The 12610-nt window shown below is 38.8% G+C and overlaps 2 protein-coding genes across 2 annotated transcripts; both read left to right on the forward strand.

Moving 5' to 3' along the window:
• The first annotated feature begins 4902 nt into the window (after positions 1 to 4902).
• On the forward strand, positions 4903 to 8463 carry LOC140178713 (uncharacterized). Its single transcript, XM_072215942.1, has 2 exons — positions 4903 to 7137; positions 7303 to 8463. Exons 1-2 carry the CDS (start codon positions 4903 to 4905, stop codon positions 8461 to 8463), a joined length of 3396 nt encoding a protein of 1131 aa, XP_072072043.1.
• A 390-nt stretch (positions 8464 to 8853) lies between these two features.
• Positions 8854 to 9990, forward strand: LOC140178714 (uncharacterized). The gene is made up of 3 exons (XM_072215943.1): positions 8854 to 9189; positions 9397 to 9499; positions 9566 to 9990. Exons 1-3 carry the CDS (start codon positions 8854 to 8856, stop codon positions 9988 to 9990), a joined length of 864 nt encoding a protein of 287 aa, XP_072072044.1.
• Positions 9991 to 12610: the final 2620 nt, after the last annotated feature.

Consider the following 12610-nt stretch of genomic DNA (forward strand, 5'->3'; position numbering starts at 1 on the left):
TGTTCTGTATAGTTTGTACCCATAGCATTAAGGTTGTTGATTATGATTGAGAATCTCTCAAACGCTTCATCAATGCTTTCTCCTTCCTTCATGCTAAACATCTCGTACTCTTTTCGCAGCATATCAATCATCGTTTCTTTTACTTGTTTGGTGCCTTCATGTGTAACCTGGAGTTTTTCCCAGATTTCTTTGGCTGTCTTGTATCTAGACACCTTCCGGTACTCTTCAAAGCTGATAGCACAGTGAATAAGGTTGATTGCTTTAGCGTTCAGCTCTATCTTCTTCTTGTCATCTTCATTCCATTCAGCTTCTTCTTTCGGAGTCACCACTCCATCAGCACTTGTTTTTGTTGGGATCTTGGGACCACTCACAACTATCTTCCATAAGTTGTAGTCAATGGATTGGATGAAGATCCTTATCCTTTCTTTCCAGTAGGAATAGTTCTTTCCGTTAAAGAAAGGTGGCCGGTTGTTTGACTGGCCTTCAGTGAGGGTGTAGGCAACTGTGGTTGTGCCCAGATTGTTTGCCATTGGATCTTTGCTCCAAGCGGTTAAGCTTGATTCTTGAGACCTTAGCTCCTGATACCAATTGAAGGTTGTGGTAGGCTTAGAGAAGGGGGGTTGAATCTATGCCTTCTTTTTTGTTGCTGTTATTACCCTTTTAAAACAGATTTGTAATTCTAATTCTGTTTTAACTTAGCAGCGGAAATTTATGAGAATTTATTTTTGTCTCATGAATATCAGAAAACAGAACACAGCAGAGAAGAGAAAAGCTAACACCAGCATATATCCTGGTTCGGTTGCCTTGTGCTATGCAACCTACATCCAGTCTCCTCCACAACTATGGAAGAATTTCACTATAGTTAACAGTATTACATACACCAATAACACAGGATTGACCCAATCCTTTCACACTCAAGTTCTAACCTAACTTGACATTGGCTATGCTAATACCTAACTATACCTCTTAGTGCTAACCCAACTAAGAAAGGGATACCTCACAGGTACAGGATACAAGACATAAACACACCTAAAGAAATCTGAAAATAACTCTAGGCTTTTCTCTCAAGTGTTTCACTCAGCCTTTTTCAACTCATGGCTTTTACTTGAGCTCTCTCAATATGCCTTTTCTCACAAGAAATTACAGAAAGATAAACATAGAAAAGTACATTACAATCTGTAAAACATGAAGGAGATTGACTTCATCAGCAGCCTCTTTGCTATGTGCAAAACTAGATTCGCAAACCTCAGATACAGTTCTTCAGTATTGGCCGAATGCTTCTTTGAAAGAAAGCATTATCCAAGTAGAGGAACTTCTTTGCAGAACACTATTCTCACACTCTGATTTTTTTCTCCTTGCTTTCTGAATGAACAGCAAGCTTCTTTTATCTCCTTGCATGTGGCTGAGTTCTTCTTCCAAGGTCAACACCTTGAGCCTTGAGCTTCACCAACCCACTGTCTCACTTTTTCCCATTAAGCCTCACAATGGAAACTTTGCTTCTGACTTCTCCAACTTGGTAGAAAGCCATATAGGAGTAACCGAACTTTTCTTCCAATGGTCAACCAAATCTGAACCATAGAGATGCAACTTGGTCCCCAAGAATCTCTTGTGACCGTGGATTTGTAGCAGTGAAGAACAGAGATCAACTTTCCCTTGAATACCATTTTCGGACAGAGCAGAGAGTTGGGAAGAAGGGATGAAGATCTGATGCATGCAAGATGAGATGGATTACCTTTCTTAAGCTTGATTTGGATTATATTTTCTGCTATAGCTTCTGTACTCCAAGCTTGAAATCTCTCTCTCTTGCTTCTTTGGTTACTAGCTTATGGAGGAAGCTTTTTCTCTCTTTCTCTTTCTTACTTTTCTGAAGTCTTGATGTGACTTGATTAGAGAGGAGAGGAACGTTGCTTTGGTTGGAGCAAGATGGTGGGAAATTGAAAACAATTTCGGGCTTGGATCGGGTTCTTTTCTACTTCAGCCCATTGGTGCCTTGCTATGCTTCTTTGATGAATTTTGTTTGAGATGAATGACTTGGGCTTTTCTTTATTCTCACTTACCATTCAGCCCATTAGCTTTGTTTTATTTTCCATTCAAATTGGGCTGTAATACAGATTTTGGCATGCAACAATAAATAATTAATTAATAAGTAAATATAATTAATCACCACTAATTATTTATTTTGCCCAAAAATAAATGTTTGTCATCACTAATTAATTTAGTTAATTTCTTAACTCAACATGATTTTAAAATATTAGGAATATAAATAAAACGATTGAAATGTTATGGATAAAAATAATACTTTACTAGTAAAATCTAGTTACAGTGTTTCAGTACAAAAAGAGTCTATTTGAGGTCATCATAGTCATAGTCACATTTATACTAGCAATAAAATAATCTCGCAATTGTAGTAATCACTTCGACAAAGCAATAAAATAATCTCCTACTTGATACACAACCATTATATCCACTAGCTCCAAATTAAACCAGCAGGCTGCAGTGAGATTAAGAATTCAAACTTTGAAAGATTTCAGAAGTTTAAATAAGTTTAGAAAACAATATTATATATAGGAGAGCAACCAACCATCAACTCAACAAAATTATCCGAAAATTGCAGTCAACTAATTAAGGCTGGTTCATGAACATTTTCAGGGAACATTAACCCAAATCCTGGAGTAGCATATCCCATCTCCCTAGCAAGCTCAGCTTGAAATTAAATCACCTAAATGAAAAAATGTATATTCATGTAAGGAAAACTTCATAGATGCTTTTGCTAAGGTGCATATATATAACTCTTAATAAGTTTGCAAACACTTAGCATATAATAGCAAGATAGGTAGCAAGTCTAAGTACACTATTACAAGCATAATAACCACCAAGTTTTAATTTTGTAGTGCTCATGCACACCATTATTGCCAACCAAAATCATAACAATTCCTCTTCACATACATCCCTCTTGTTTTCTAGGATTACAAAGTCAAACAAATTGCTATATAATTGGGGGCATTTTACACTTACCTTGTTGGTACTTTGTATATTTAATTTGCAACCCAACTTCAAATGCAGTATGCAGAACACTAGCTAATACATTTTTTATTAAAGTATTTAAAGTATTTATGTGCATCATCAAATAAAATGTTAAGAAAGATCACCTTTCAATGGTTTGTTGCAGTGAAAATGATGGGGAGATATCAAGAATACTTCTAAGCACTGAGTCTTTTCATCAAGCTTGTGTGTTTTAGTGAAGTCTTTGAGAATCAAAGCTTCCAAGAACTTACAGAAGTCTTTTCTAAATTCTTCATACAATTCCCTGTAAAATTAATCCCATTTTGGCATGATTGATTGTATTTTATCAATGCATGAGACTATCTATGATCAATACTACACTACAGCTAATTATCGAAAACCACTTCTTTGCATTGTGTTCACTTGGATCCATGCAAGTTGAGAATATTTGAGAAGAAGAAGATAGATAGAGATGAAAACACTGAAGGAAAAGTATATTCAAATGAATATGAACCCTATGTAATGTAGAGGTAGGGCATGAGTATAATGATAATTTCACACTTGAATGATTGAATTAAGAATGATTGAATTCTCCCTGTCAATAATGATAAAAGCTTTTTTTTCCTAAACAAAAAATCATTAATCAACTCAATCTTAACAGGACTGGTTTAGTCTAGATTTGCCAGAAAAAGAAAATCAAATCTGAAATTACAAACACAATAAATTGAATTGGTATATAATGGGTTATATTTATCAATACTTTTTTACTCCTAACCAAAAGTATCTAGAATTTGAGTTCTTTGTATAGAATAATCAATATATTGGTAGATTCATCCCTCCTATGGAATTTCTAAAGTAGTTTGAATATAATTGTCTCATTTTTTATTTTTTATTAGAGGTGCCAATTAAAAATGTCTCTATATCTAGTATAATAGTATTTTGTTTTTGGTCTAATGAAAAAAGATATAAAAAGTATAGAATAACAAAATCCAGCCCATTAATTCCTTGTATTTAATACCCTTAACTATGGAAGTATGGTACGGACAAAAAAAATAAAGCTTCAAAGGCCCCAAATTAAGAAAAGGTAGTCCATTAATTAATAGATTGTACAACGTAAAATAAGAGCAAGTGAGGCACAGCCCAATTCAATTCATTTCAAATAAAAATAAAATCAAATAAAAAATATTTTATTCTAAATTAAAGACACCCTAAACTTCATCTCCCAATTCTGATATTTAATGGTGATGTATATGTATAACATGTTACATGACCAATCTCCTACCCATTGAAAAATAATTAAACTCTGATGAGATTAAAAATTAGTCATTAGGTTAGATCAAATAAAGTATAATGAATAATTTATATAATGAATAATTTATATCTTTTCGATCATAGATCACGGAAATAGATAATCAAAACAGAAACGAGCTACTTGACTAAAAACACACGTGCAAGTCAAAGGCTATCCACTGACCGTTATCAACAATAACGGAACTCACTCCCTCAAACCACTAATATCGGAACAACTAAAGCAACGGACACCACCTCACTCCCTATAAATCCAATCCCAAATAACCCAGAAAGACAGGTTACCGAATCTATTCTAACTTATTATTCTCATCTCTTATAATTCATATACTTACTTGAGCGTCGGAGTGCTTTTTGCAGGTGCTCCCGCCGCCGTGTTCCACCGTACCGAGGCTATTCTTGGAAGCTACCTCTCAGACGACGTATAACTCTGCCAGGAGCTAGGTTTCCTCGTCAGGGACACATACCTCGGTTGGCTCGAACGGAACATTTGGCGCCCACCGTGGGGCCCGAAAATTAATCTAACCCCACTGCTTTCTACCATACTCCATTTTCCTTTCTTTTTTACACAGGGTTTCTCAACCTTCTAGCATGGCCGATAACGGAGTCCCTCAGCTCACTCAGGCCGAGCTCTTGGCACAAATGGCTGAATTACAAGCTGAAGTCAGGAGGCTCACTGAACTATCCACTCAAAACAGCGTTAACAAGTGTGAGGAGAATGGTCCCAAAGGAAAAGGCAACGCAGATCTACTGAGTGTCAACCCACCAAAAGAGAAGCTGACCTTGGACAACCCTTTCTCCGAGGAGATTACTAATTATCAGATGCCAAAACACTTTACACTGCCTTCCTCACTTGAGCCATACAAGGGGATTGGTGACCCCCGGGCTCATATTAAGAAATTTCAATCTATGATGTTCTTTAATGGCCCTAATAACGAACCTGTTCTTTGCAGAGCTTTCCCTACCTATCTCGACGGCGCAGCCCTACTTTGGTTTTCAAAACTACCCGCAGGATCAATCTCTTCTTTCGAGGAGTTAGCGAAATCCTTCATAGACTACTTCGCAGTAGCACGGATATACGTGCATGGATCAGACTACCTCGGCACCGTCTGCCAAGGTCCCCAAGAAAGCCTGAAGGACTACCTAACCAGATTCGCAGAAGCAACAATGGAAATACCCGACCTAGACCCCGCCGTCCATCTGCACGCCATTAAAGCAGGACTCCGACCTGGAAAGTTCAGGGAAACAATTGCGGTAACAAAGCCGAAGACGTTGGAAGAATTCCGAGAAAGGGCGGCAGGACAGATGGAGATCGAAGAGCTCCATGAAACCGAAAAAATGGAGAAGAGACAACCTAAGAGAGATGACGAAAAGGCCACAAAATCGGCAAATGTCAAGGACCTCAAAAGGCCCTTCAGGCTAACCCCGAAATTTGACAATTATACCAAGTTTAACACAAGGAGGGAAAGGATAATCAAAGAAATACTTAACGCCAAAATTATAAAACCGCTAGCAAGAGCTGGGAGCTATCAAGACCAGAGATTCGTCGACAAGAGCAAGCACTGTGCCTTTCACCAAAAATACGGCCACACAACCGATGAATGCGTAATACCCAAAGACCTACTAGAAAGGTTGGCTCGGCAAGGTCTCCTAGACAAATACATCGAAGGAAGGAAGTATAAAGAGGGTGATAGAGAGGAGCGCCAACAGACCTCGGGAGGCAAAGAAACCAACAAATGGTCAACTAACACGCCACCCAAGGGGATCATAAACACCATATCGGGAGGATTCACCGGGGGTGGAGAAACAACTTCGGCAAGAAAGCGTAGCTACCGCGCAATGCTCGCAATAGAAGGGACAACACCACATAGCAACAAGGACGCTTCAGACCTAGAAATCATTTTCAACCAGAAGGACATATGCTCGGCCGCGCCACACGCAGACGACCCAGTGGTAATTTCCATCCAAACAGGCGAGTTATTGGTAAGAAAAGTCCTTCTGGACCCAGGTAGTAGTGCTGATGTTCTGTTTTACACTACCTTTCTAAAAATGAAAATATCTGAAAAACTTATACAACCTTCATCCGAAGAATTGGTCGGATTCTCTGGAGAAAGAGTACCAATTAAGGGCTACATATGGTTGAAGACAATGATGGGAAACCACCCATTGTCACGAACCGTCGACATACAATACCTTATAGTTGACTGCCCTAGTCCTTATAATATCATCCTCGGAAGACCTGCTCTAAACATGTTCAGGGCAGTAGTTTCAACCTTTCATCTATGTGTAAAATTCCAGGCACGTGACGGAAAGATAGCGACACTGCATTCAGACCGACAACAAGCTCGGCAATGCTACAACGCAAGCTTAAAAAGGTCGGCACCAAGGCTAGAATTCCAACAAGAAGTCAAAGCAATCCATAACACAACTGAGGTACTGTCCTTGGCAGAGCTCGATCCTCGGGAGGACACCCAAGAAAGACCTCAACCAGCAGACGAGCTCCAGAAAATCCCACTGACAGAGAAGCCTGAACAGTTTACATACATCGGACAGGCACTGCAAGGAAAGGAAAGGTCAGAGCTCGTAAAAGTATTACAAGACAACGCCGACCTATTTGCCTGGACGCCGGCGGACATGCCAGGAATAGACCCGAACATCATCTGCCATAAGCTCGAGACAAACAAAGCAAGCCGACCTATAGCTCAGAAAAAGAGGAATCTCGGAGCAGAAAAATCAAAGGCAGCACTGGAAGAAACCGAAAAGCTTCTTAAAGCCAACTTCATTAAAGAAATCAGATTCACTACATGGCTCTCGAATGTGGTAATGGTAAGGAAAAACTCAGGTAAATGGCGCATGTGCGTCGACTTCACAGATTTAAATAAAGCATGCCCTAAGGATGCTTATCCTCTACCATGCATCGATAAACTCGTAGACAGTGCGTCAGGTTTCAAAAGCTTGAGCTTCATGGATGCATACTCTGGGTACAACCAGATACTCATGCATCCAGAAGACCAAAGCAAAACCGCATTTATAACCGAACACGGAAATTTTTGTTATAGAGTAATGCCATTTGGCCTAAAGAATGCAGGTGCAACATACCAACGGCTAATGGACAAGGTGTTCCATCATCAGATAGGTCGGAACATGGAAATCTATGTGGGTGATATGGTCGCCAAGACCACTCATGAGAAATCACATTGCGATGATCTTCAAGAGATATTTGAGCAAGTCCGAGCATACAGAATGAGGCTCAACCCAGAAAAATGTGCTTTTGGGGTACGAGGAGGCAAATTCCTCGGATTCATGCTAACATCGCGAGGAATAGAGGCAAACCCGAAAAAATGTGAGGCAATACTCAACATGGCGAGCCCCAAAACAGTAAAAGAAGTACAACAGCTGGCAGGAAAGGTAGCAGCACTATCTCGGTTCCTACCATCAGCATCAAGCCGATCATATCATTTCTTCCAGACAATAACAAAGAACAAGAAGTTTCTATGGATGGAAGTATGCGAAAAGGCATTCGCTGAGCTCAAAGTCATTTTATCATCACCTCCAGTACTGCAAAGACCTGAAATCGGCAAGCCCTTATACTTATACCTATCTGTTTCCAAGCACTCTATAAGCTCGGCCTTAGTGACCGAATCAGGAAAAGCACAACAACCAGTATACTTCGTCAGCAGAGTCATGCAGCCAACAGAACAAAGGTATCCAAAGATAGAACAGCTAGCTTTAGCACTTGTAACGACGGCGAGAAGACTTAGACATTACTTTCAAAGCCACACAATAATAGTACGAACAAACCAACCATTACGACAAATACTAACAAAGCCGGAATTAGCTGGACGACTGACCAAATGGTCTATAGAGCTCTCAGAATTCGATATCCAGTTTCAACCAAGATCGGCACTAAAAGCACAAATCTTAGCCAACTTCATATCAGAGCTAACCTCGGCTGAACACAACAAGTACTGGGAGTTACATGTAGACGGAGCATCGAGCCGAGGAGGAAGCGGAGCCGGAGTAATTCTGAAAGAAGGAGAAAATGTAGTGGCCGAGCAGTCGCTACAATTCCACTTCTCAGCAAGCAACAACCAGGCCGAATACGAAGCCCTCATTGCCGGACTCAAGCTCGCCCTCAACCTCCAGATATAAAGCCTGACAGCATATTGTGATTCCCTCTTGGTAGTCCAACAAATCCGAGGGGAATACCAGGTAAAAGATCCCTTGCTAGAGCGATACTGGCTGATAGCAAAGGATCTTATTTCGAAGTTTAGTTCATTCACCATTTTACATGTGCATAGAGAAAAGAACATTAGAGCCGACGTATTATCTAAACTTGCCGCCACTAGGGCAGACACACAAACATCAGCACTAACACAGCTGACACTTAAAAAACCCAGCATTGAACTTATATCTATAACAAACATTGACCATCTCCATGACTGGAGAACACCTTTTCTTGAGTACATCAATACAGGTACCGTGCCTAAAAACGAGCTTAATCCACAACACTTCAGACGAAGAGCAAGTCTATATACAAGTATGGCAGGGGAACTGTACAAGCGCGGCATCTCACAACCATTGCTAAAATGCCTGAACGCCGAGGAGGCGAGAGAGGTAATGGACGAAGTACATGAGGGCGTATGTGGAAACCACATCGGAGGAAGAGCCCTAGCCGCGAAAATCGTCCGAATAGGATACTTTTGGCCGACCATGAAAAGAGACTGCATAGCGAAAGTCAAGGCATGCGACAAATGCCAAAAGCATGAAGCCATTTCTACAAAGCCAGCCGAACTATTGCACAGCATGGAGGTAAGCTGGCCTTTTCAAAGATGGGGACTTGATATCCTCGGCCCATTTCTAGTAGCACCAGGTCAGGTAAAATTTCTTTTAGTGTCAATTGACTACTTCTCAAAATGGATAGAAGTACAACCCTTAGCAAAGATAACAGCCGAAAAGGTAAGATCTTTTATATGGAAAAACATAATATGCCGATTTGGAATACCAAAGGAAATAATATCAAATAACGGTAGGCAATTTACCGATAATAAGCTCGGCTCATTTTTGAACAATTTTAATATACAGCACTATTTCAGCTCGGTCGAGCACCCACAGACCAATGGGCAGGCCGAAGCTGCTAACCGAGTTATATTGCAGGCAATAAAAAGAAAACTTAACAATGCAAAGGGTGAATAGGCCGAGCTAATCCCAGAGATATTATGGAGCTACAACACAACAATACAAACAACCACAGGCGAAACACCTTTCAAGCTGGTATATGGGTCCGAGGCGCTAATTCCAGTAGAGGTCGGAACACCCACAATTAGGTCCGAGCTATATGACGAACAGAATAATACTCTCATAAGAAGCGCCGAGCTTGACCTCGTCGAAGAGGATAAGGATATCGCAGCAATCAAACAAAGGGCCATGAAACAATTAGCCGCAAGAAGACACAATAGCAAAGTCATCCCGAGAGCTTTCTCAGAAGACGATCTTGTCCTCAGGCGAACTGAAGATGCGAGACGACCTCCTTCGCACGGCAAGCTCGCCGCGAACTGGGAGGGACCTTTTCGAATAGCAAAAGTACTTGGAATGGGGGCTTATCAACTCCAGACACTACAGGGCAGCCCAGTGTCAGGGAACTGGAATGTTTCCTCATTGAAAATGTATAGGTCATAAATTGTACAATTAGCGGATGAAGGCACTCTTTTTTCCCCTTAGAGCTTTTTTCCCAAAACAAAGAGGGTTTTGCCTAAGGAAGGGTTTTAACGAGGCCGGACGCACAATATATCCAAATTACCGAATTGTTTCTCTCAAACGAATCTAAGTCTAACGAACAAAATACAAAGGGGAACTACATATACAAAATCACAACAAAGTGACAACATTAACTTGGCCTAACCTCGGCCAAAGCAAAACAGTTCAAAATATCAACAAAACAAGAAGACCAAACCTCGGTCAAACAAAAGAAAATAGTCAATCATACATATCCAAAATATACTAAGAGGGAGGAGCGTTCTCATCATGCTCCTCCACAGTACCATCTACAACCAATTTCCCACCAACAACTATCTTAGTCATATCAAGATGATCACTGTTAAACTCTGGGGCCAATACAGCGATCTGACTTACAGCTCGTTCAAATCCATAAGAAAACATCTCCATACCATTCTCCTCCAGCTCATGGACACGGGAAGTAAGACGACCTTTAGCGACATCACCCTCCTTAACTTCGGCTTGCAGAAGACGAACCTGATCTCTTAAGCGAGTAACCTCCTCCTCATACTCATTTGCCTTGGCCACGACACTTATAACAGCATCTTCTTTCCCCTTAACCGCCCTCTCCAAATCAGCAATCTTCATGGCATACGACTTCTCCAGATCAGCAACCTAAAAGCCCTTTTTTATCTGCTACCCTTATATACATATGACAGAGTTAAAAAACAAGGAATTAATATCAAATGCACCCAGACCAAGTCAAATTTTACAACCTATATATTATGACAGTTTTAAAATCAAAATTTTTTTAGGATAAGCAACTTTTAGTATTTTTTTGTTATTATTCAATCCGTGCAAATATTAAATTATTTTTAATAAATAAATTTTATTAATTTATATGTATAAATTTTTAAAAATATAAAAACAGACTATATTAATTCATGTGTATAAAATTTTGATAAATATAGATACAAATTATATTTTTTTTTTTGTTTACAAAATGTGGCTCATTTTTTTCATTATGGGTTTGATATTGGTGTTGTCCAATGAAATAGATGTATCACCAATATTTTCACTGCTATGGAAGTTAATCAAAACGTGGGTTACGTTTAGCTTTGTTTCTATTTATTTATTTATTTATTCTTGAGAGAAAAAGACAAACGGAGAATGCGTTTTGTTTTTTCAAAATGTTTTAATTTTTTTTTATTTTCCTTTAACCCAAACGCATCTTGCGTTTTATTTTTTGGTGGTAGCTTTTTCATAAATGCAGGTTGTGTTTTATGGGCTGTCAGTTTTTTTTTTTTTTGGAGAAACTAAAAACACAGGTTGTGTTTTGTTTTAAAAAAAATATTTTAAACAAGGGTCCAACCTATAAATACGAAACAACACTCTTATTCAGCTTGTCTTAATCCATTTTTACTCATTATATTCTTCTTTCTCACACATATGTCGTAGTTCTGAGTTTTTTTGGCAGTCAGGTGTGTCAAAAAAAATCGGATTAGGTGAGGTTGCAGTTATGGAAAATATTGCAAATTTGCAAGTATATTATAACGGTGAGGTTATACCAAACACACATGAGGGAGTAACTTTTGTTTGTGAATGTCCGTTGTCATTTGCTATTCCATGTACCATGAGTTTTACAGAGTTGCAAAATGGACTTTGTAATAACATTCTGTTGAGTTAAGAAATTAACTAAATTAATTAGTGATGACAAACATTATTTTTGGCAAAATAAATAATTAGAGTTGTTTAATTAATAAGTATACATTGCTAATTATTTATGTTATGTTGCAGGCCATAATTCAAGTTAAGCAGCCCAAATGGTATGAAAATAATATAGCAAGGCTGATGGGTAAATAAACAAGCACAGCCCAAAAGAAACAAAGCCAAAGGATCCAATAGGCCAAACGGGTTGCTTAATAAAAACCGGATCCAAGCCCGTATCCATCCCACAAAGCTTCTCTTGTAAGATTGAATTCTTCACTCCTCCAAAATAAGCAACGTTCCTCTCCTCTCTAATCAAGTCAAATCATGGCATCAGAAAAGTAAGAAAGAGAAAGAGAGAAAAAGGTTCCTCCCTAAGCTAGTAACCAAAGAAGCAAGAGAGAGAGAGTTGAAGCTTGAAGCACAGAAGCTAAAACAGAAATTCCAAGCTAAATCAAGCTTAAGAAAGGTAATCCATCTCATCTTGCATTAATCAGATCTTCATCCTTTCTTCCCAACTCTCTGCTCTATCCGAAAATGGCATTCAAGTAGGGGTGTTCAAATCCAAACCGATCCAAATTAAACCGCTCATCCAATCCGATCCAAACCGAAAACCGATTAAAATCGCACTAATTCGGATTTGATTGGATTCTATTTTTTACAAACCGCTGGATTGGATCGGATTTCGGATCTACTTTTCATAACCGATCCAATCCAATCCAAACCGCACAATGTGTTATAATATTATATTTTAATATTATATTTACAATTATACTTATAACATGTTCAATTTGTTATACATTTTTTTATTATTTATGTATTATTATTATTTAATAAATATTTTATGTTCAAAATATTATTTATTTATTTATTTTAA

The sequence above is a fragment of the Arachis hypogaea genome, chromosome 14 (genome assembly GCF_003086295.3).
Source record: "Arachis hypogaea cultivar Tifrunner chromosome 14, arahy.Tifrunner.gnm2.J5K5, whole genome shotgun sequence".
In the NCBI taxonomy this organism is placed as follows: Eukaryota; Viridiplantae; Streptophyta; class Magnoliopsida; order Fabales; family Fabaceae; genus Arachis; species Arachis hypogaea.